Source organism: Lycorma delicatula, chromosome 11 (genome assembly GCF_047948215.1).
Source record: "Lycorma delicatula isolate Av1 chromosome 11, ASM4794821v1, whole genome shotgun sequence".
Taxonomy (NCBI): domain Eukaryota; kingdom Metazoa; phylum Arthropoda; class Insecta; order Hemiptera; family Fulgoridae; genus Lycorma; species Lycorma delicatula.
Genome location: NC_134465.1, coordinates 77,633,612 through 77,655,400, shown reverse-complemented (window position 1 = coordinate 77,655,400; position 21,789 = coordinate 77,633,612). Strand labels below are relative to the sequence as shown.

General features: G+C 33.5%; 2 protein-coding genes across 17 annotated transcripts in view; one reads left to right on the top strand and one right to left on the bottom strand.

Moving 5' to 3' along the window:
- The window catches only part of Mip (Myoinhibiting peptide precursor), a 439,825-nt gene extending 434,531 nt beyond the window's left edge, over window positions 1–5,294 (top strand). The window contains exon 6 of the mRNA XM_075378379.1: window positions 4,615–5,294. Coding sequence (XP_075234494.1) covers window positions 4,615–4,655 — 41 coding nt within the window. The 3' untranslated portion in view covers window positions 4,656–5,294. The remainder of the gene's footprint in view (window positions 1–4,614) is intronic.
- LOC142332121 (putative cytochrome P450 6a14) overlaps window positions 1–21,789 on the bottom strand; it is a 622,045-nt gene that overhangs the window by 587,399 nt on the left and 12,857 nt on the right. The gene's annotated exons all lie outside the window — the stretch shown is intronic.

Genomic DNA, 21,789 nt, shown 5'->3' with positions numbered 1-21,789 from the left:
GTTTAATTTTTAGAATATTATATTTTATCTTCATTTGTAGCATTGTACGATTGTACGATATTGGATGGGGTAGATTAGATTAATTTCATTTAGGTTCGTAAATATTATTCTGATAAAAGGATAAAATTATAATTTTTTTAGCACAATACTAAATACTTAATCATCTTCCTTGATTTTTTGTTAATAAAATTATAATTTTTTTAGCACAATACTAAATACTTAATCATCTTCCTTGATTTTTGTTAATAAAATTACTTTTTATCGTTTTCCTATTGGGTATTTTATTTTTTTTAAATAAACTATAAAAATATTAAAAAAACTACAGAGCTGTCATTGACGATAATTTCTCAAATACAACGATATTGCTGATAGAAATTATTTATTTTGGTACATACATTTGGTGCACGATTAAATTATTATTTTTCCAGACTAGACTTTCCACAATCGATTACGATCGATAACTCGTTTGTAACCGATTTTAATTTTCGCTTTAATAAATTCAATTTTATTGTTTAATTCGCTTTTCTAAATTCAGCGTAAAATGAAGTCAATAATTTAACACTAATGGTTTTCTCACGGTGAAAATTTCTTTAAATTTATTATCTTTTATTTTCGAATGATTAAGTAAATTTATTTAGGTACATTTACAGTCTTTGTAATAATACTTTAAAAAATAACAATACCTATTCAATATTAGAATAAAAAAATAGTTTTATCGATAGTTACATGTACGGATTATCTTTTCATTACATAATATGAATTTATGAGAAACCCTTCCACCCCAACGAAATAATGCGCTAAAAATATTAAATAAATTTCCATATTCAAATTTTTTGAGACGATCACAAGATTATAATGCATTTTTACGTTCACAAATAGAGGTAAGCCTCAAAAAATTCCTTTCAATGTAACTTACATTTTCGAGTCGTAAAGTTTTTCGTTAATAATTTTATAAATACGTACGAGGTGTATTTGTGTAGTATAATTTTGATATAAGGAAGTTTTTAGAAGTTCACTGTTTATAGCAGACTCAATATTATGCACGTTTTATGTGTATATAAACTTTAAGAAATGAGGTTAATGAATTTCATTCTATCCGTGTCGATGAACTTAGTCTATCTATACTTTATAAATAAACATTAAACTTTTTGGTCGGTAAACGGGAGTAAATATGGAAAATGACACGTAGCTTTTCTTTATATTAAGAAGTTAACGCGTGACGGATCGCATTTCACGGAAGGTTAGTAGTCAAAATAATGAAAGAACTGTCGCCTTCCCAGACGCTTCCCTGCTCTGCTACTTTTCAGCAACTTATTACATATCATTCTGTAATGTAATCTATATTATGCAAAACTCTTTTGTCATCCTTTCGACAAGTTACGCCCTTCTCTAATCCTACATCACACATATATATAAAATACACATACACTGAAATTTTTCTGTTTTGTATAATAAATCGCGGCGTGATGCGACAACTATTTACAAACAAATAATATAACGATACTATAACTTAATTTTACGTGTTAATAATTTAAAGCATCTATATTCGATTTACCTTAGGAGATATCCAATTGTAAACAATCGTGTGGCGCTGTAATCGAAAGTTACGCTTACAAATTATGATTCGATGTTTTGTTTGATTTTTTCATAAGGGGCCGACTGAATCGACTTATTTACGAATTAATTACACGCCAGCTATATTTAAAGTTATATCGTTGTTGACAAAAATACGATAGACGATAAATTATTATAAAAATACTGGTAAGGACTGACAAATTGAGTTACCTGGTACATTACTCGTACAATAATTTAAGTAGTTTTGATCTGTTACGGTAAAAAGTAAGAAACTTATTTCAAATTTTAAAAACAAGTAAATAAATTTACAAAAATTTTCCTTATAATTTTATCTAACATTATCGGTGTAATTAATTGATATCTGTTTGACGTTTCAATTATACTGTTTATTATAAAATTTAAAATAATTCAAGCTTTTTGATATTTTTTTTTTTTAAAAAAAAACCTCATTTAATAAAAGTTTAACACTGTATATTTATAAATTAATAATATGTGAAATCGGAGTAAAAATAAAATCGGAATAAAATTTGAAATAAAAAAATAATACTTAAAACTAAGTAAATTTATACCAGCCCCTTTTACAAGGTGCTTTTACATATGCAAATAGATTGTGTATTATAATTTTTATAAAAAGGCTGACAACACAGTTGTAGGACTTTACCGTCACGCGGTTTTTTCTGTTGCACAGCTACACACACACACACACACATAACTTAATTTAGAATATTTATATTTAGATAAATATTGTTTTAAAATTATTGTTTTATTTAAATAATATTTGTTGTTTATTTAATTCATTTAATGAATCTAACTAAACCGCACGCGCATACCGCATTTCATTCACGCGGGTGTGGCGGTACTAACGGCCACTTTAAATACTTTTACACTTTAAATATTCATTTATTTTATTCTACCGCTCACCTGTGACGTCACAACATAGCAGACCACTGCAGCAGCTGTACGTCAGTGCTACACTACCGCTCCTTGCGGTAACGGGGGATACAATTTGCATAGTATACCCGCTTAGCCGCTAGTTTAATTAGATCATTTTTTGGATGGGGATGCAAATTTGCAAATTTTTTTTTGCAAATATTATTATTATTATTTGTTAATCGTTAACAAATGCGCCTAAGAAAAATAAGACCTTAATTAGATGAAATCTCGAGGTACTGAGGATGACCTTGCTCTACAGCCTCAGACGCTTGATCTTTTAAGTTGAAAATTTAACGACATTAATGTCCCATATACAGAAATAATCCGACCAAGATCGGTCAAAATAGGTCCAGTAGTTCTAGAGATATAAGGTGATTTAGAGGCCAACACCGAACACACAGTACATACGAACATGAACATCCGGAAAATTTCCATCCGGTTTTTTGAGTTCTTTAGGTGTAAAAACGTCAAGATTCGGTGAAAATCGCAAATTACAATACTTTCCCTTCTACAGCTATAAATCTGCTATAGCGCTGCCTAGACCGGAAACTAAAAATGCCACTTATTTAAATTTTATTTTTAAATATATTCCTACCGTATTTTCATTCGTAAAATTATTTACACAACCCAAAATCAAATATCATATTAATAAAATTCGAAATATTCCGTTAGAAATCAATATTTAACGAGTTGAAACCGACTGTATCTCTTTCTAAACATTATTCTTCCTACGCATATTAGGAGGAAGTGTTAGGAGAAGACCAATTTGGTTTCAGGAAAAGTATAGGGACAAGGGAAGCAATTTTAGGCCTCAGATTAATAGTAGAAGGAAGATTAAAGAAAAACAAACCAACATACTTGGCGTTTATAGACCTAGAAAAGGCATTCGATAACGTAGACTGGAATAAAATGTTCAGCATTTTAAAAAAATTAGGGTTCAAATACAGAGATAGAAGAACAATTGCTAACATGTACAGGAACCAAACAGCAACAGTAGCAATTGAAGAACATAAGAAAGAAGCCATAATAAGAAAGGGAGTCCGACAAGGATGTTCTCTATCTCCGTTACTTTTTAATCTTTACATGGAACTAGCAGTTAATGATGTTAAAGAACAATTTAGATTCGGAGTAACAGTACAAGGTGAAAAGATAAAGATGCTACGATTTGCTGATGATATAGTAATTCTAGCCGAGCATAAAAAGGATTTAGAAGAAACAATGAACGGCATAGATGAAGTCCTACGCAAGAACTACCGCATGAAAATAAACAAGAACAAAACAAAAGTAATGAAATGTAGTAGAAATAACAAAGATGGACCACTGAATGTGAAAATAGGAGGAGAAAAGATTATGGAGGTAGAAGAATTTTGTTATTTGGGAAGTAGAATTACTAAAGATGGACGAAGCAGGAGCGATATAAAATGCCGAATAGCACAAGCTAAACGAGCCTTCAGTAAGAAATATAAGTTGTTTACATCAAAAATTAATTTAAATGTCAGGAAAAGATTTTTGAAAGTGTATGTTTGGAGTGTCGCTTTATATGGAAGTGAAACTTGGACAATCGGAGTATCTGAGAAGAAAAGGTTAGAAGCTTTTGAGATGTGGTGCTATAGGAGAATGTTAAAAATCAGATGGGTGGATAAAGTGACAAATGAGGAGGTATTGCGGCAAATAGATGAAGAAAGAAGCATTTGGAAAAATATAGTTAAAAGAAGAGACAGACTTATAGGCCACATACTAAGGCATCCTGGAATAGTCGCTTTAATTTTGGAAGGACAGGTAGAAGGGAAAAATTGTGTAGGCAGGCCACGTTTGGAATATGTAAAACAAATTGTTAGGGATGTAGGATGTAGAGGGTATACTGAAATGAAACGACTAGCACTAGATAGGGAATCTTGGAGAGCTGCATCAAACCAGTCAAATGACTGAAGACAAAAAAAAAAAAAAAACGCATATTACTGACTTAGTTTACTATACTGTGCAATATACTTTACCGGAAGCAGTTACTATTATTTTCTCTATAATTTTAAACATTATTTATTTTGGAAACTGTATTATAATTATGTAAAAAATAATTTTAATCGATATTTATGTTATTTGTTTCAGGACTGAAAGACATTACGCAAGATTTAAGCAGAGAAGACTAAATTTAAAATGTTAAATTTTAAAAAACAAAATATTTAAATCTGAAAATCAAACAAAAACAAAATTATTGTAAAAAAAATACATATTCACGTAAAATATTAGCAGTTGTTATAATTTATTTTTTTTTTTTTTATAAATGGGAAAATATGCCAAACGAATAATATGTCAATTATTTTAAAAATTCATTACGTAACAAATTAATAAAATATTTAACGAAATTATTTTAAATCGTCTTAATATCTTAAATATATAAAATAGACTGATATAATGATCAGTAAGAATTAATTGGCTGATGACGGTTGATAATGGTATGGAAACGCTTGTCTACAACTCATCTGATCGGTTGAGATGATGATTGTTTCCATAGCAATACCTTTCATTATCAGCCAATTACTTTATAATATTCTACCTTTTTTGAAACCGAAGATATCGAAGAAGATATATATAGTAATAAACTCTATATATATATAATATATGTTAACGAATTCCTTTCTTTTTTTTTTTTTTGTTATTTATCTACCAGATGCTTAAAAAAGCGTAAAATGAACTTAAAAAATTCCACAAAAATACTAAATAAAGTTAACAATTTACGATATTTTTTTAATAATTTGTTATGACCTACATTAGGTTTCAAAATATTTCTAGAATAAAAAAATTCCTGATTTTACTTTTATCATTTATTTTTAAATTTTCTTGTATCTAATTTGCATTCTATTTGCACTTACATTTCAAAAAAAAATATATATATATATATTTATAATCAACTATGAACGGATAACACAAATATTAAATTTCGTTGAAAACTAAGTAATTATATAAAAAAAAGTAATTAAACTAAGTAATTAAAAAAAAAGTATGTAACAATGAATAGACCGCAATATAATATTTTAATTGAAAAGTCAATCGTTTTTATCGTTTGATTTTTTATTTAACAAAGAATGATCTTTTTTTAAATAAAATTTATTTGTAATTATACAGCTGCTATATATTTTTACTGATATGCGTTTCTTTTTTTAAAAGACATAAATTTATACAACATTTAAATAAATAAAACACAAATCCATACATACTAATAATGATTTCAAGAAAACTCGTTTTCTAATATTGTAAATGGAAATATAACTATTTATTTTTTGTATGATTAAAAATAATACAATAAATTAGAAGATTGAACAAAAATTGTTTTTTTTTTTTTCAATAATTAATTTTAATAATGTAAGAACTAGTAGAATAGAGGAAAAATTATACCTTATAATTTAGAAGAAAATATTATAATAAAAATAAATTATATTAAATATTTATATACGTAAGTTATATAATAAATTGAAACCTTGTAAATTATTTTTCTTAAATACATAAAAATCAATAATTTAAGTTTATTATTACAATAATAGATAATTTAATTAAATTATATACTGTAATATATTTATTATTTAAAAAAAAAAAAAACATGAAAATCCTCGATTAATAAATGTTGTTTTACCTGAATGATTAAATTGAAATATTCTTATTATTTTTTTTCTCTTTTTATTTTATCTTATCACCTAACTGTAGTAATTATGGCAAAAACATTTTTTGTACGGTAGGAGATTTCATTACCACGAATGGCAATCGACTGACTTCACCGTATACTCTACGCAATTGTCACTCTACTAGTCCCGAGTTAAGGATCGATCGACAAAAACTTCAACAGTTAAGTTAACCGTTGAAAAGTTAACGTAAAAACAACTATTTTTATACGATAACAACTATTATTTTGAAATATTATATAGTCGATTTCCTTCAACAGGATTTGTATCGTTTTAACGAAATAATAATTATATATTTCGGCAGTGATGAGGCGCTATGGGACTGTCTCGTCCCTTCGCGAAAACGACCGAGACCCGGTGCGAGTGCGCTACACAGGGTGCTCTCACTAGAGGCGTTGGCATCAAGACCGAGTCCCGGCTTCTGAGGTGGATTCCAGGAACGAGATAGTCGCGCTTAGGTATCCCGCCCTAGGGATTAGAGGCGGGTAATGAAAAGCTGTAACCGGCGGGCTGACCTGTTGGACTAGACTTATGACCGGCTGACGGAGAGGCCCGTTTGAGTGAACCGCGTCCTGGGCTGTGCTTTGCTTTGTTGTGGATCCGGCCCGGGGGTAGGGTAAAAAAAAAAACATATATTTAGCTTATGAAAAATTCATTCAAGGAAAGACAGATGCGATGGATTTCACCCGCCGGGTTGGTCTAGTGGTGAACGCGTCTTCCTAAAGCTGATTTCAAAATCGAGAGTTTCAGCGTTCAAATCCTAATAAAGGCAGTTACTTTTATACGGATTTCAATACTAGATCGTGGATACCGGTGTTACTACTATTATTTTTTATTATTATTATAATTATTATTAGTGGTAAATTACTACAATTTGTATTGTTCGGGTAAGTATCTAGTAAAATTGTATTCTTCAAGAAAAAACAAAAATAAGAAAAGAGGATCATAAATCCATTAGAAATTCACTTATACATCAATCTCCCTCGTTTAACTTGCTCAAAAGAAATACTAATACACGTTTCTTTTCGTAAAGTAATGAATCTTTAGTATTTGTTATGTATATTGCTAATGCAGCTGTGTAGCCTGTCGACATTTCAAGGCCCCTTAGACCAAAAAAAACTATAAAAAGTTAACGCAATATGTATGTTCGCAATCGGTTAACCGGCATTTCTTCCGCCACATCCCATTCGGTGGCCCTAGAGCATATGACCGAATCACCGTGCCGAAAACGGCTAACGCGCCTCAAAAACAATTTAGCACCGTTAATCTAATAACTCCTAGTGAGCTTACCTAACAGCGTGAGCGGACGAAGCGAGGTGCCGTACACCACCGGCGTACGTGTCCCAACCGCTCACTTGTCATACAATAAAACTAAACCGGGGAGGCGCATCCCTTGTTATTATATTAAAAAGACAGTAATTTCCTGTCACGCCTCAGTCGCTGAATGCCAGCCACTACCTGTTCACCATTTAAAGCGCTTGGAAATTTATCTGGCCGGCGGCCAGCCGTTATCTCTGGTTTAGCTTCCCGCAGCAGCACGGTAGGAGTCATTATACTTTACCCTTAACTGATCTACCGATGTCGGTTGAACAACGCAACCTCATCGAGGAACTCTCACACGGAACGACAATGCGGCTCTCGCCACACCGACTCGCCGTTTATGAGCGCCCAATTTTCCCCTTGACCTCTAAGTTCCAGGGCGGTCCGGTCTCTGGCCCCCTCAAGAGCAGGACAGTCAAACATCATATGCTCGTTTGACTGGACCTCCCCGCAGACGCACAGCTCATCAGCTGCTAGGCGAAACCAAAACAAATATTGTTTTAAATTTACATGATTGGACAGCACTCGAGCTCCCGTCGCCCTAAAAAACAAAGGAGAGGCATACCGTTCTACCGTTGTCCCTGTATAAATCTATGTAAGGACCTTCCCTTAGTCGTGGCGTGCCATTCTTGCTGCCGTGCTTCCATCGCGAGGCTGTAAAGCCTCCTTCGCAGGCGGGAGATGGGCAACTGTTCGAAATTTAGAACCGGTGCATTGAGATCACCGTTCCCCTCCGGTAATGGCCCGGCTGAAATCCACAACCCAAATACCTCTCTGCCTCTCTGCCTCTTCGAAATTTTCACATGCCCGCCCGAACTTTCACCACTAAAATAGATTGGGAGAGCCTTTCCCAATACAGCAGTAACCTTGTAGGAGGTTGTTTTAAAAGCACCGGTACATACAATTAAGGCCCTGCGCTGGACACTCCTTAAATTTTGAATAAGTGCTCGATTTCTATCCAACCTATGCGCCCAAACGGACGCCGCGTAAAAGGTCATACTTTCGAAGACACCTCGATATACCATGTACAAATGACGGCCCGACAGTCCGTAATCCTAGCAATCCTCCTAACCTTGTGCATCAAATAGACGACGTCCGCCGCTACTTGCCTAATGCGGTTGCTAAACGGCAACTTCTCATCAAACAGAACACCTAGGTATTTATGAACTCGAACTCGACTGATTACACAGCCTTTAAACTTAATACGAGGGTCTATGTTCGCACATATGTCGGTATCCATTTTGATTAATATCTCCGGACCGGCTAAATATAAATTGCTCGAAAACGGTTCAAAACATTTTTATATACGGTCCCTTTACGGTTATCGGTTTTTAAAGACAGGGTATGTTTTCATTATAAAATTATTTTATTAAATTTGCGAATACATCTTTTTGATTTTTAAGTATATCAAGAGGACTTTGAGGAAATTGAATTGTAGTACAAAACTGTCGTTTTTGCGATCAACACTTCATTTGTTGGAATGAGGATGGTATTTTTATCGTTTAAAGACTCGATCAAGTAATAATCTGAGCGCATAATCTAATTGAGGTTGAATATAGGAAGAGATTTTGTGTGAAACTTTCGGTGTTAGAGGAAGGCGTGGGAGTCGCGCTTCCTTCCGATTTCATAGCTGAGGGTTGTAAGTTATAACAGGTGGTCGTAGCTGGTAGAAGCCATACGAAGGCGATTGTTAGATGTGTAAATACACTGACGGAAATTTCTGCCGAGGCCATTTGCATCGGTTACATCCTGAAAGAGGCCAAACTGATGTCTGTTTTTGTTATCAAGTTTAGAGGGTATACAGACGATATCCGATAAAGCCCATCAGGGCTATGAACGGAGGGGGTGGTGTAGCGACCGGGATCATCATAAGACCGATGTTTACCCTTAGGGGGGTTCAGTTCCCGGTTTTTGTCCCGTTTCTCAAAAACCCCTTAACAAAAATAAAAAGAAATGATTGAAATTTGGCTCAGATATTTATAAACATAAACGTTGATGTTATTAAATTTTTAACTTAATCGGATAAGGGAGTGGGGTGTTTATGACTGTTTTAAAATGTCAACTCTTTGTGGGGAAACGTAGGAGCTTGAAATTTCATACACCGGTAATATACGACTTCTGTTATTTTAAAGTACTGAAATTTTTTAAAGTGATGAATTTTTTAAAGAGTTTTGACTCAAACTCAAAAAAAAAAAATTCATTCTAAATATAAGTTTTAACTTCTGTAAACGTTTATCCCTGATATAGGCATACGGCAGTAACCAAACTAACTCTCATTAATATTTTTCTAATATTATTAAAGCGGTGTGGTAACGCTCGGCCTTTCCGGAGATCTCGGGTTTGATCGTCCCCCTCTATACGGTTACTTGCGTTCAACTTTTTTTTTATTTTATGTTTTTTATTCAAGTAACCGGTGGCGAGTGCACCCAATCACACATGCAGTAACGGTGGCAGTGGCTGTGGTGGTTGAGAGCCACAGCACCGTGTATTCCTTTGCACCCCTTAAAAAAATCGGAATTAAAAAAACCGAAAATGGTTTTCATATATTTATTTGGAGAACATCTGTAAGCCCAAATCTACTGAATATCTCGTTTAGTATGGGGAAAATTTGCGACAATTATTCAATACCTTTTACCTTTCTTCAACTACTTCAAGGATGAATTTCAAAAAATCTGCAAATTGGTTTTTAGATATTCACATGAAAGTTACGCACACAAAAAATCAAGTTGATGGATTCATTTCTTACAGAGAAATTAAAAAGATAGTAAAAAAACTTCAAAGATCCATTTTAACCTTTCACTGGGAATTTTAAAGAATCTAGAGATTTAGTTTTTAGATATTCACATGAAGATTACACGCATCAAAATCAAGATGATATCTTCATTTGTACCGAGAAATTAAAAAAAAAGTTCAAAAAAAGTTTTTATTTCAAATACGCCATAGGGTTTTTAAATATTTATTTTCTTTATAATTATTATTATTATTTAAAATCTATTAAATTGGTAATAAAATACGAAATGCGAACGATATTAGATAATATAATTTACTAAATGAAGAAATGTAAAATCAAGCACTGCCTTCCCCTGACCCCGTTGAGGTAGACACCCGCCTTGCGAAGAACCCGGTCGCCATACCACCCCCTTCGTTCCTAACCGTCATAGGTCCAGTAGTTTTGGAGATATAACGTGAATTAGAGTACGACATCTAACATCGTACACACACGTACGTACGAACATCCGGAAAATTTCCATCCGGTTTTTTGGTTTTTTTTTTGGGTTCCTTAGTTGTCAAAATATAACCCACCAGGTTGGTCTAATGGTGAACGCGTCTTCCCATGTCAGCCGATTTGGAAGTCGAGAGTTCCAGCGTTCAAGTACTAGTAAAGTCAGTTATTTTTATACGGATTTGAATACTAGATCGTGGCTACCGTTGTTCTTTGGTAGTTGGGTTTCAATTAACCACACATCTCAGGAACGGTCGAACTGAAACTGTACAAGACTACACTTCATTTCCACTCGTACATATCATCCTCTAAAAAGGTAATTAACTAAAGGCTAAACAGGAAAAAGAGGTGTCAGAATGTAAAAATCCGGTGAAAACCACATACGATAAAAATCGGACCGATTACCGTAGTTTCTCTTCTATGGGTTTTGCTCTGCTATAGCGCTAGGCGGGAAAGTAAATAAATAGCAATTGAAAGAAATATAGATATTCTAAAAATATTTTAAGTTATTTACTTTTTTTACCTTTTAACGATTTGGTTTTAAATCGTGAAAATTATAACTGAAAAAATTAGAATTAGCAGCAAAAGAATAGCCCAGAGAATATGATCACAAAATTTTCAAGGTCATCCACTTTCACGCGTAATAATATATTTAATAAAAAAAGTGTTTTTATTTTTACCATAATGTTGAGAGAAAATAAACTTTTTGATCCGTCCGGATTTGATGCCATCGTGAGCCATCAGCACCGTAAGATACTATGGCCGTAGCAGTAGAACGTTTTTTGGCCCCCTCTTCATTGTTAACCTAAAAAACTGTACAATGATATGTTAGGTTAACGATAAGAAGAGGGCCCAACCAAATTTTGTCAGATATTCACTAATTTTCTTTCTTCCTATCCGTCGACTATATCAGACTAGCCGCTGTTTTTATTTAAAAAATTACCGCAAATTAAAATCGTTAAGTTTTATTTAATACCGAATAAATGTTTTCTATTATATTTTTAATTAAATTGCCTAGCAACAAACAAATCTACTGAAATATTTTTAAATCTCTAAGATAAACCTCATTCTTTTCCTATATCGGTAACGATACAGGACGAAAAGAATATTTAAAAATGATCGAATCATTGGTTATTTTTTACTTTGATCTAATATAGTTTTTTAACAGATATATTAGTTATTACGCGCTCGTAATTTTACTAAAAGTTTTGAAACCTTTATTCAATCTTCTTTCTATCCTATTAATAGGAATGAAAGTTGATTAAATAAAGTCTGAAACTTTAATTATTTCGGTTATTGAATATTTTGAGTTGTACCACTTTCCCCTACTCATACGGAAAAAAAACCGATAAATTTAAATCCGGTAGTCACAAACACGAAAACGTCAAATGTGGTGAAGTAAAAATCCGATGACTTTTTTTGGAACTTTCTGCAAAGCAGTAAATGCCAAGTAATAAGTAATAATCAGTGATAACGCCTAACAGTCTAGAGAAGGAGTGTTAAAATGGCGTTTATGGCGCTAAGCGTTTCGAAAATTTTTCGGATAAAAAACCTTAATAGAAAAAAAATTTAAGAAATATATATAGACCGGATTACCAGGACGGAATTTATAAACTAAAAAGTGAAACATAAATTTATAAAAATAAAGAAAAAATAAAAGACACCATCCGAAAAGAAGGTTACATTTTGACGGGCATTTATACGGAATGAGCGAATACAGATTAACGAAACAAATATTTCAGATTTATAACAGAACAACTATTAAAACTCAGCCGGTTTAACGAAGTAGAAAACGACCTTAAAATTGTAAAAATCTTCAAAGAAACCTGTTTAAATAGAGACAAAGTTAGAAAATGAATCAAAGAAAAATTAGGGGTAACAGGAGTGTAGGAAGAAAAACAACAGAATGAAGAAATGAAAAAATATTGGGGGTAAGAAAAAAGGTTGCGTAGTATTATGTAAATGTGATCCTTAATTACATGAATGGACGAACAAAAAAAAATCCATATTTTTACAAGTATGAACAAAGAGCAGCTGCCAGGCAGAGTGACTCAAAAAGGGGACAACAATTGGCATTCTTCCTAAACTAGCTGCCTTTTTGAAATTTATATTTTATTTTCCTAACGGGTACATTGTAATCCATTCAAGTAGTGAACAATAAGCAACTCTAAGATCCAATGAGATGAAGACATGCAAATGGAGTATAGTCACGTTATAAATTGATTCCCAACAACCACAGGACACCGGTAGTTGCTGTCTAGTATTCAGGCCTGTATAAAAGTAACTGACTTTTACTAGGATTTAAACCTCAGAACTTTCGACTTCGAAAATCAGTTGTTAAATAACCGATCTGCGACGACGAATTAACCGCTAAACCAGTCCGGTGGAAAAATATAATTTAAAAAAAATTTTTTAATGACGGACTAGAATATTTTTCATCTGATTTAGTGTATGTCAATTAATATTGAAATAATGTTTATGAAATTTTTGTGTTAACTTTAATTTTAATATTTTCCGGAGAGCCATCCCCTAGCAGGTTAGCTAAACAATATATGATAAACAAGAATATTGGCGCTAGCACGGACCTTTTTAAACAAAATGGAGCGGATTTTCATTTCCTATTTGATTCTGATGTATTAGTTTTAACGCCATCAAAATCAGTCTTTACCGCTTTCTTAAAAAAGCTGACAACACAGTTGCAGGACTTTCCTTCCCGTCACGCAGCGTTTTTATGAGTCACGACTTGCACTCGCATTCACTCACGGCTTTTTAAATATTGATAATTTTATTTAAATATAATATTATTTTGCTCATGCCAACACGTGAATAACGTAGATTCTAACTAAAGCGCGCGAGCATACCGCGCATATATTATTCGCGCGGGTGTGGCGGTACTAGCGGCCACTTTAAATATTATTCGTTTATTTAATTTTATCGTTCACCTGTGACGTTACAACATACCAGACCGCTACAAGGCGTTTACATTTAAATACTAGATCGTGGATACAGGTGTTCGTAGGTGGTTGGGTTTCAGTTAACCATGCATCTCAGGAACGGTCGACATGAGACCGTACAAGATTACATTTCATTTACGTACATACATATCATCCTTTGAATTAATACCTTACCGTGGTTCCAGAGGCTGAACAGAAAAAATGTAATGTGGACACCACATGACTTCTTTGTACGTCTATTCAAAGAATTTAAGATGAAATCTGATTCGAATCGATGTGCCTTGCCCGTGTAAGGACCAAATATTTCATTAATTAAAATTTTATTTGTCTATAATTCTGGAACCGATAAAAATACGAGGGTAAATCAATTATTATCCGCAATGTAGTTATAAATTTTACTACAATATAAATAGGAAACTTACATGTACATCATTTTTAACATGGTTCAACATAGTCTCCTTGCATTTAAACGCACTTGGTCCATCGCTGCACAAGCTTCCTGATGCCGTCATAAAAGAAGGTTTTCGGTTGAGCTGCGAACCAGAAATGCACCGCTTCTTTCACTTTTTCCTCCGAGATAAATCGACGGCCCCTTAATGCCTCTTTGAGTGGACCAAACAAGCGGTAGTCAGAAGGTGCAAGGTCAGGACTATACGGAGGACGAGCCGGTACTTCAAAGTTGAGTTTCTGGAGCGTTTCAGTAGCGTGGGCAGCAGTATGTGGACGGGCATTGTCGTGCAACAACACAATACCTTTCGACAGCAGCGCAGTCCTCGGCGTTTGCTTCGAATTACAGGCGTCTGGTGTGGCAGTAAGCATCTCACTGTAACGCGCACTGTTTATTGTCGTGTCCCTTTCCTCATAATGTTCCAGTACCGGGCCTTGTGAGTCCCAAAAAAAAGCGTAAGCGTCAGTTTTCCTGCAAACGGTTGGGTCTTGAACTTTTTTTTTGCAGGGCGAATTTGGATGTTTCCATTCCATACTCTGCCGTTTACTCTCCGACTCGTAATGAGGGATCGGTGTTTCGTCGCCGGTGATGATGCTGTCTAAGATTATGTCCCGTTCGTTACCGTAGCGATCCAAATGTTTTTGGCAGATGTCCAAAAGCGTTTATTATGCGGCTGTGTGAGTCGTTTTGAGACCCATCTTGCACAGACCTTATGAAACCCAAGTCAGTTGTGGATGATTTCGTAGGCAGAACCGTGACTGATTTGCTGACGATGTGCCACTTCATCGATAGTTACTCGTCCGTCTAAGAAAACCATGTTAGTGCACGCTCAATGTTTTCCTTATTTGTGGCGGTAAACGGTCGTCCGGCTTCTTCGTCGTGCGTAACACTTGTGCGACCGTTTTTGAATTTTTTAATCCATTTATAGACACTCCGTTGCAGCGACACACTGTTCCCGTACTGTACCGAAAGTCTTCGATGAATTTTGGCCCTTGATAAACCTTCCGACCACAAAAAACGGATCGCTGAACGTTGCTCTATGGTGCAAACAGAAAGCGGAGCAGCCATGGTTAACGGTAGGGCGGCGATAATGGAACTAACCTAGCAGCATCAAACCTAAACAGACATAACAACAATTAAACCAAGCATGCGTCATCTACGCAACGCGACAGTACTACCGACATAAACAAAAATATAACTAAATTGCGGATAATAATTGAGTTACCCTCGTAAATTCAAACTTCTGGCTTCTAGGAAGACGCACCAGAAATTACATAGTACAGTACAATAAGTCATCGGATTAAAATAATACGATATCGCTAAATAACATGTAAACGAAAAAACAGACCCTCCCCTTCTGTTAACACACAAGTACCAAAATTTTAATCTTTTTGTATTTTTTTTTATGTGGTTTTTGTTTTTTTTAAACCAATTTCAATGAAGTAGCTTTACTGTTCGGAATTTCTGTTTCTTACTCTTCACCATTTACCGAATGGACCCATTTCGATGATTCATTTATCTTATTTTAAGAACTGAATCCATGATGAGGCGTGTACATTTTTTTCATACCACTTAAATATGGAAGATTTTCTTTTAACGAAAAAATACATTATCAAAATAAACTATTTGAAGATTTTTTTTTGTCTTTATCAACGGTCAGTAAATTCTCGAAATAAAAACAATTAAAAGCTGACCTCCAAAAAAATAAAAACCTTTATCATATAGGAAAAATATTGAATTTCAATTTGTTAATAGCTATAAACATTCACTATTTCATTTTCAATTGATTGTTCAAATTAACATCAGAAATTTGATTAAAAACGCAATTACACCGTTAGTAAGCTATTGTTGGTCTGTAATAATAATTAGAAAGCCAGAATAACTCTGTTCGATGGCATTAGTTCTTCTTTACGGTTCATGTATATCAACTCTGACATATTTATGTGGTATAAAAAGTTTTCAAATTAAACTTTACAAAACTATTAAATAGCTGATACAAAGATATAACTACGTAATTGCATGTTCAGGGTGAAAACCGAACTGTACCCCGTAAAAGTGTAAATTAAAAACCTTTTAATCGACAGATTAAGTCTCTCTCTCTCTCTCACTCTCTCTCTCTCCACGTAATATGGTAAAATTGGATGTCAAAAATATGTTACGACCGTCTTGAAGCCATGACGCCTTCACTTCTATACAAAACATACTTTACATATTAGCCAAGGTTAACGAGCGAAGCGAGAGTAGGTTAATGTCAAGTGAAGCGATAACGGACAACGGGTAACTGAGAGGTATGTGTATTAGTGTGTGTGTGTGTGTGTGTGTGGGGGGGGGGGTGCTGATCATTTATTAAAAAGGTGGTCCAGGAATTTCGGCAGCAATACACGAATCCTCATTTTCAAAAAGAAAGTACAAGAGAGGCAGAATTCTTCCAAATCAGTGGGTATTTGGAGGCATTTGTAGAGAAATCATAAATATAATTTAATATAACTTAACCTACGCTCGCTAACGTTGACTGATTAACAGTAATATTTGATTGTTTAAATAATTTTATTAATTAAATAATAATAATCGTTACTGTTTAATTAGTCAAGGTTAGCGAGCGAAGCGAGCATAGGTTAAATTTGTTAAGATTATATTTATAATTATAACCGATAATGCTTATAATCAATTTTTATATATGTAAAATATGTTAATAAGGAGAATGTTAAAAATGACCGGTATAAAACAGTACGTTAGTGTGCTTTCTTTAACGTATTATCGATTTATTTTTATCGAGTTATAGAGTTACTTAATTATTTCTCTAATGTTCTATTTATCAATTATTATAAAACATGCTATATTAAGTAATTTTTATATGAAAAAATGCGAATAAAATGGGGGTCGTAAAACGAAAAAATATCTTAAGTACTTTTTACCATACGAAGTGTTACTTTAATTAGTTTTCCAAATGTTAACATTTTATTTATATGTATAACTGTACGCAAATTTATTACTTTGCTCATACAGACGCAAGCGCGCGCGCGTGTGTAAATATAGAAATAATAACTATTCTTTAAGAGATTAATGAAAAACAAAATAAAATTAATAAATTTTATTTAAACTATTCAAATTTTATAACTCATTTAAATATGATACTAAAAATAGTTTCGTTATCTACCATCAGATTGTTAACAGAATTAATTTTATTTCACTGATTGCAACTAGTAAACTATTTCTAAAATTTTAGAATTTAATTATGTTTTAAATAATTTAATATACAAATTCTGTTTTGAAGTCGATCTCTGTAAAAACGATCAATGTAGAAATCCAATAAGTATTCTAATAATAGATATATGACATACAAATTCTACACTCGCTATGAAATGTAGAAAACAACAATTTTACATGTAAAGTGTAGGCGGTAAATTTTATACGTAGCCTATAACGTGGAGTGTTTGCGTACGGCTTAAAATTAAATCCCTCCCTTGTAATAAAGTAAAAATCTATTCTCGACCTGACAACCGTTCTTACTTCTTACGAAAAACTGCAATAATTTAAATATTTTTAAAAACTATTATATTTAATAAAATTTTAATATTTAACAATTTATTTATAAAACTTTAATTTGGAGCCGATTGTAACAAATATTATTTTATCATTTTTTACTGGGGTCTATTTTAATTTTAAAAACTTTGCTTTTTAACGCAGAGGATCCCCTATGCGTTAATCTTGATAAACCTGCTACATCCTGATAAAAAAAAATTGTATGCTAGAAAACGACGTAAGCTATCGGGCGTGAACTAAGGATCTAAGGAAATCAAAATATTAAAATCGATACCAAAGTATATTAAACGATCGATCGCGCTCAAATAATTAGCTACGATAACGGCAGGAAAAAGACTATACAGATAACTATACGGATAAAAGACTATACATATTGAAATCGACTATACAGATAATGTAATTTTTCGTTTAAAACGTTTTTCACTTAAAATTATTAGAAAATTATTCTGTGTTTCTACTCCAAGTAAAAGCTAGTTGCATTTATGCGGATTTGAATTCTAGAAAGCGGATATCGGTGTAATTAGTAGAGGTACAATTAACTACACGCCTCAGAAACGGTCGTCTTGAGTCTGTACAAGAATACACCTCATTTACATATCATCCTTATCTCATTGGACCGTGGAAGCCACGGTCCAATGAGATAAGGATGATATGCTTATCGTTCCCTACATCTGATTCAGTTAACTTATAGAAGCCCACCGAGTTATACTAGCGGTTAACTCGTCATCGCTGATTTCGAAGTCGAGCGTTCTAAGGTTCAAATCCTAGTGAAGACAGCTACTTTTATACGAATTTGAATAATAGACCGTGGATATCGGCGTTCTTTGGTGGTTGGGTTCCAATTAATCGCACTTCTCAGGAACGGTCGAACTGAGACCTTACAAGACTACACTTCATGTACACTCGTACATATCATTCTCATTCATCCTCTGAAGTAATACCTTACGGTGGTTCAGGAGGCTAAACAGAAAAAGAAAGAAGAAAGAACAGAGTTGGAGTAAATAAACTCTGCGTATAATTGTTCAGGCGGCCGATTCGCAAGCACCTCCTGTAAATCCTGATGTACATAAAAGAAACTACACGACGTTAATATTCAGTAACCACGCATTATTATATTATAAATTATTGTATACGTTTTTAATTTAAATAAATTAAGACATTTTATTTGAGTTTTTTAAGTTACGAAGTCATCAATGGTTCACAAACAGTAAAATTTCACTAATAACTTAGATTAAATTTCTACGCTAATAAACAAATAATAAATTCAATTCGATTTTCGTCATCTGATCGCGAGAAATCCGTGGTGCTGTCAGCATTAAGAAATACAACGGGAGGCTCGATTTTGTTTCTATTATATTATCAGATTCTCAATAATTTGGTTCAATAGTATCCGTTACATGTTTTATATAGTTTTTCTATTCTTGCCGGCCTGTTTTATCGGGTGAATATGTTCCGCACGACTTAAAAGTTTTTTTTCGGCAATCATGCATTATTATCGGTGAATCGGTATCAGATATAGAGTCAAAAAAACTGTATAACTCAAGTTGTACAGACCGAAGTCTAGGAATACACTACATTCGCGTCCCAATAAACTTAAAAAAATTGCATTATATCAATTTTAAATAACGTTAGATTTTAAATAAATAAGTAATGAAAAGCAAAAATTGAACACGAGAACAAAGCGGTGATCGCATGAAAAGATCAAGTAATAGAACTGAGAAGGTATATTTTTGATCGCATCGACTACTAAATGACAAATTAATTATACGGCCAATAATATTAGTAACGAATATAGTGTTGTACAGGTGCGACTGCGTTGCGAGTCGGCACTGATGCAAGGAACGTGACTCGCATATTCTTGAATAGCTCACTAACACAAACGCGACGTTTGTTTATTTTTCGCTGAACAAACTAACTGAATACACTATAGTTCATCGACGACGAACCTAGATCCGCGGGTCAGACACCGACTCATGAAGGCTTTTTAAAAGACCCACGCGTTGATTTTTTAAACTTATTTTTTATATCAAAAAAGAGAGAACAGACAGTCGAAGAAGTTAAAGTATAAATATCTGATGTCAAATTTATAAAAAAAAAAAATATTTCCAAGAGGACTGATTTTACTGAATCACTGCTCCTGTGTATGACTCTGACAGTCGGTCGTAAATACGTGTGCAAATTCGTTCGTTACATTGCAGAACGGGAATGTACCAGCTCGCATTGTTGAACTAATTGACAGCCTTGGCGTACGCGTATAGAAATGTTTAATAATTCAATTTTATTATTATTTTTTTATTATTAAATTCTATCATCTACATATGTATGTATATCACGTACGTCAATGAGACAATTCTTCTAAAATTATTGTATTCTAAGCAGTGACGGCTCGTAGCTAAAATTAGTAGGGTTGCTGCTCCAGAAAATGTTTTTCTGGACACGGTTAAAGTTTTCTGTAAAATAAAAGAACCGAAAAAATCAAATAGAATATTAAGCACATTGTGCTTAAACCCCGTTCGGATTAACCGAATAAATAATAAAATGTCAGTACAGATAATATTTTTTAATATTATTAGATAATAATAAACTATCTACTTAAAAATACTGTAGTCCAATGGTGCTTAATTTAAATATCTATGTACACAGAATACATATATTTTTTACTAATTATCTTATTTTGCCCTTCCAGCGTGTTTTTGGACAGATTTGGCGATCAAAGGGCTCTTGCTTTCCGCTATGTTCTGATCGGTACTGAAAAAACAACCAAACCGCTTTCATATTCCTTCCACCGACTAAACTAGAAAAGGGAAAAAACAAGGAACGTTCCGTACACACGCGGAGTAAAAAAAAAACTACCCTCCACCAGTACGCCGTGGTCGGCACTGCGAGAGCGACAGTGCTTTCTCTCCCTCGCAGCGTCGCGTGCAGCTTCCTATGTGCGTATGCGCACAATAGCCAAACACCACGCCGCTGGAACTGTGAAGCGCACAGTTCCGTACAAAGATTTTTGTATCTTTTTGATAATCCGGGGGATGGCTACTGACATTAAGCTTAACGATTATATACTGTACAAGTATAAAGAAAGGATTAAAGAAAAAAGGAATCGTTATATTAAAAGTTATCGATAATATCAAATGCAGATAGGGAGTTCTGCAGTTCCACAGTGCCTATACGCTAGCCGCCAACCGACTCTATAATTTTAGTTGTAACTCTGTACTATGTCGGCGGTTAAAGAAATAAAAACAAACGGTACAAGTTCCAGACCGTACCAAACAAAACGGTTCGATAAATACGTTGCGATTGAAAAGAATAAAATCGCTGTGCTTGTAATTTGTAAAAAAATGTCATTTCACATGCGTACAACGTAAAAAGACATTTTTAAAAGTTGCATTCAAATCTCGGCTCCTCAACAGACGAAAAAAGGAGAGAATATACTTTACAAAAGAAAAAATAGAATCGTTCACAAAGCATCGTTTTAAAAATTTCTTTTTATTCCAAAAAATAATATAACAACTGCCGGTTTCTAAGTGGCCCGTTGCATCGCTCGCCATGGGAAACCTCTTTCAGAAGGAGAATTTGTAAAACAAGTATTTTTATAATATAGTGCTACTTTCTTTGCCGATTTTAAAGAAAAGGCTTGATTATAAAGCGTACAAATAAGATACCGATAAGTCGCAAAACAATTAAATATCGAGTAATAAAATTAGAAAGAGATATTGCTTTGTAAATACATAAAGTATGCAGAAATATATTCAATCGCTTTAGATGAGAGCAATGATGTAATCGGTTATACACAACTAGCAGTTTTTTCTCGATATAAATCAGGCAATATAATGAAAGAGAGCAAATAAAACTAATATCGTTGAAAGGAAAGTGTACCGGTCCTGATTTTTACTTCCTTGTACGAAGTATTGTGATCGCGAAAAATTTCGGTTTTCAGATTTCAACGGAAATACCCATTTTGACCATCCCTGAATCCATTTTGACTAGTTTCGGCCTGATGTTTGATACCTATGAATCTCGCATAACTCAAAAATGATTACCCGTAGAACGTTGAAATTTTGGATATAGGACTGTTGTAACATCTAGTTGTGTACCTTCCCTTTTGATTGCAATCGACTG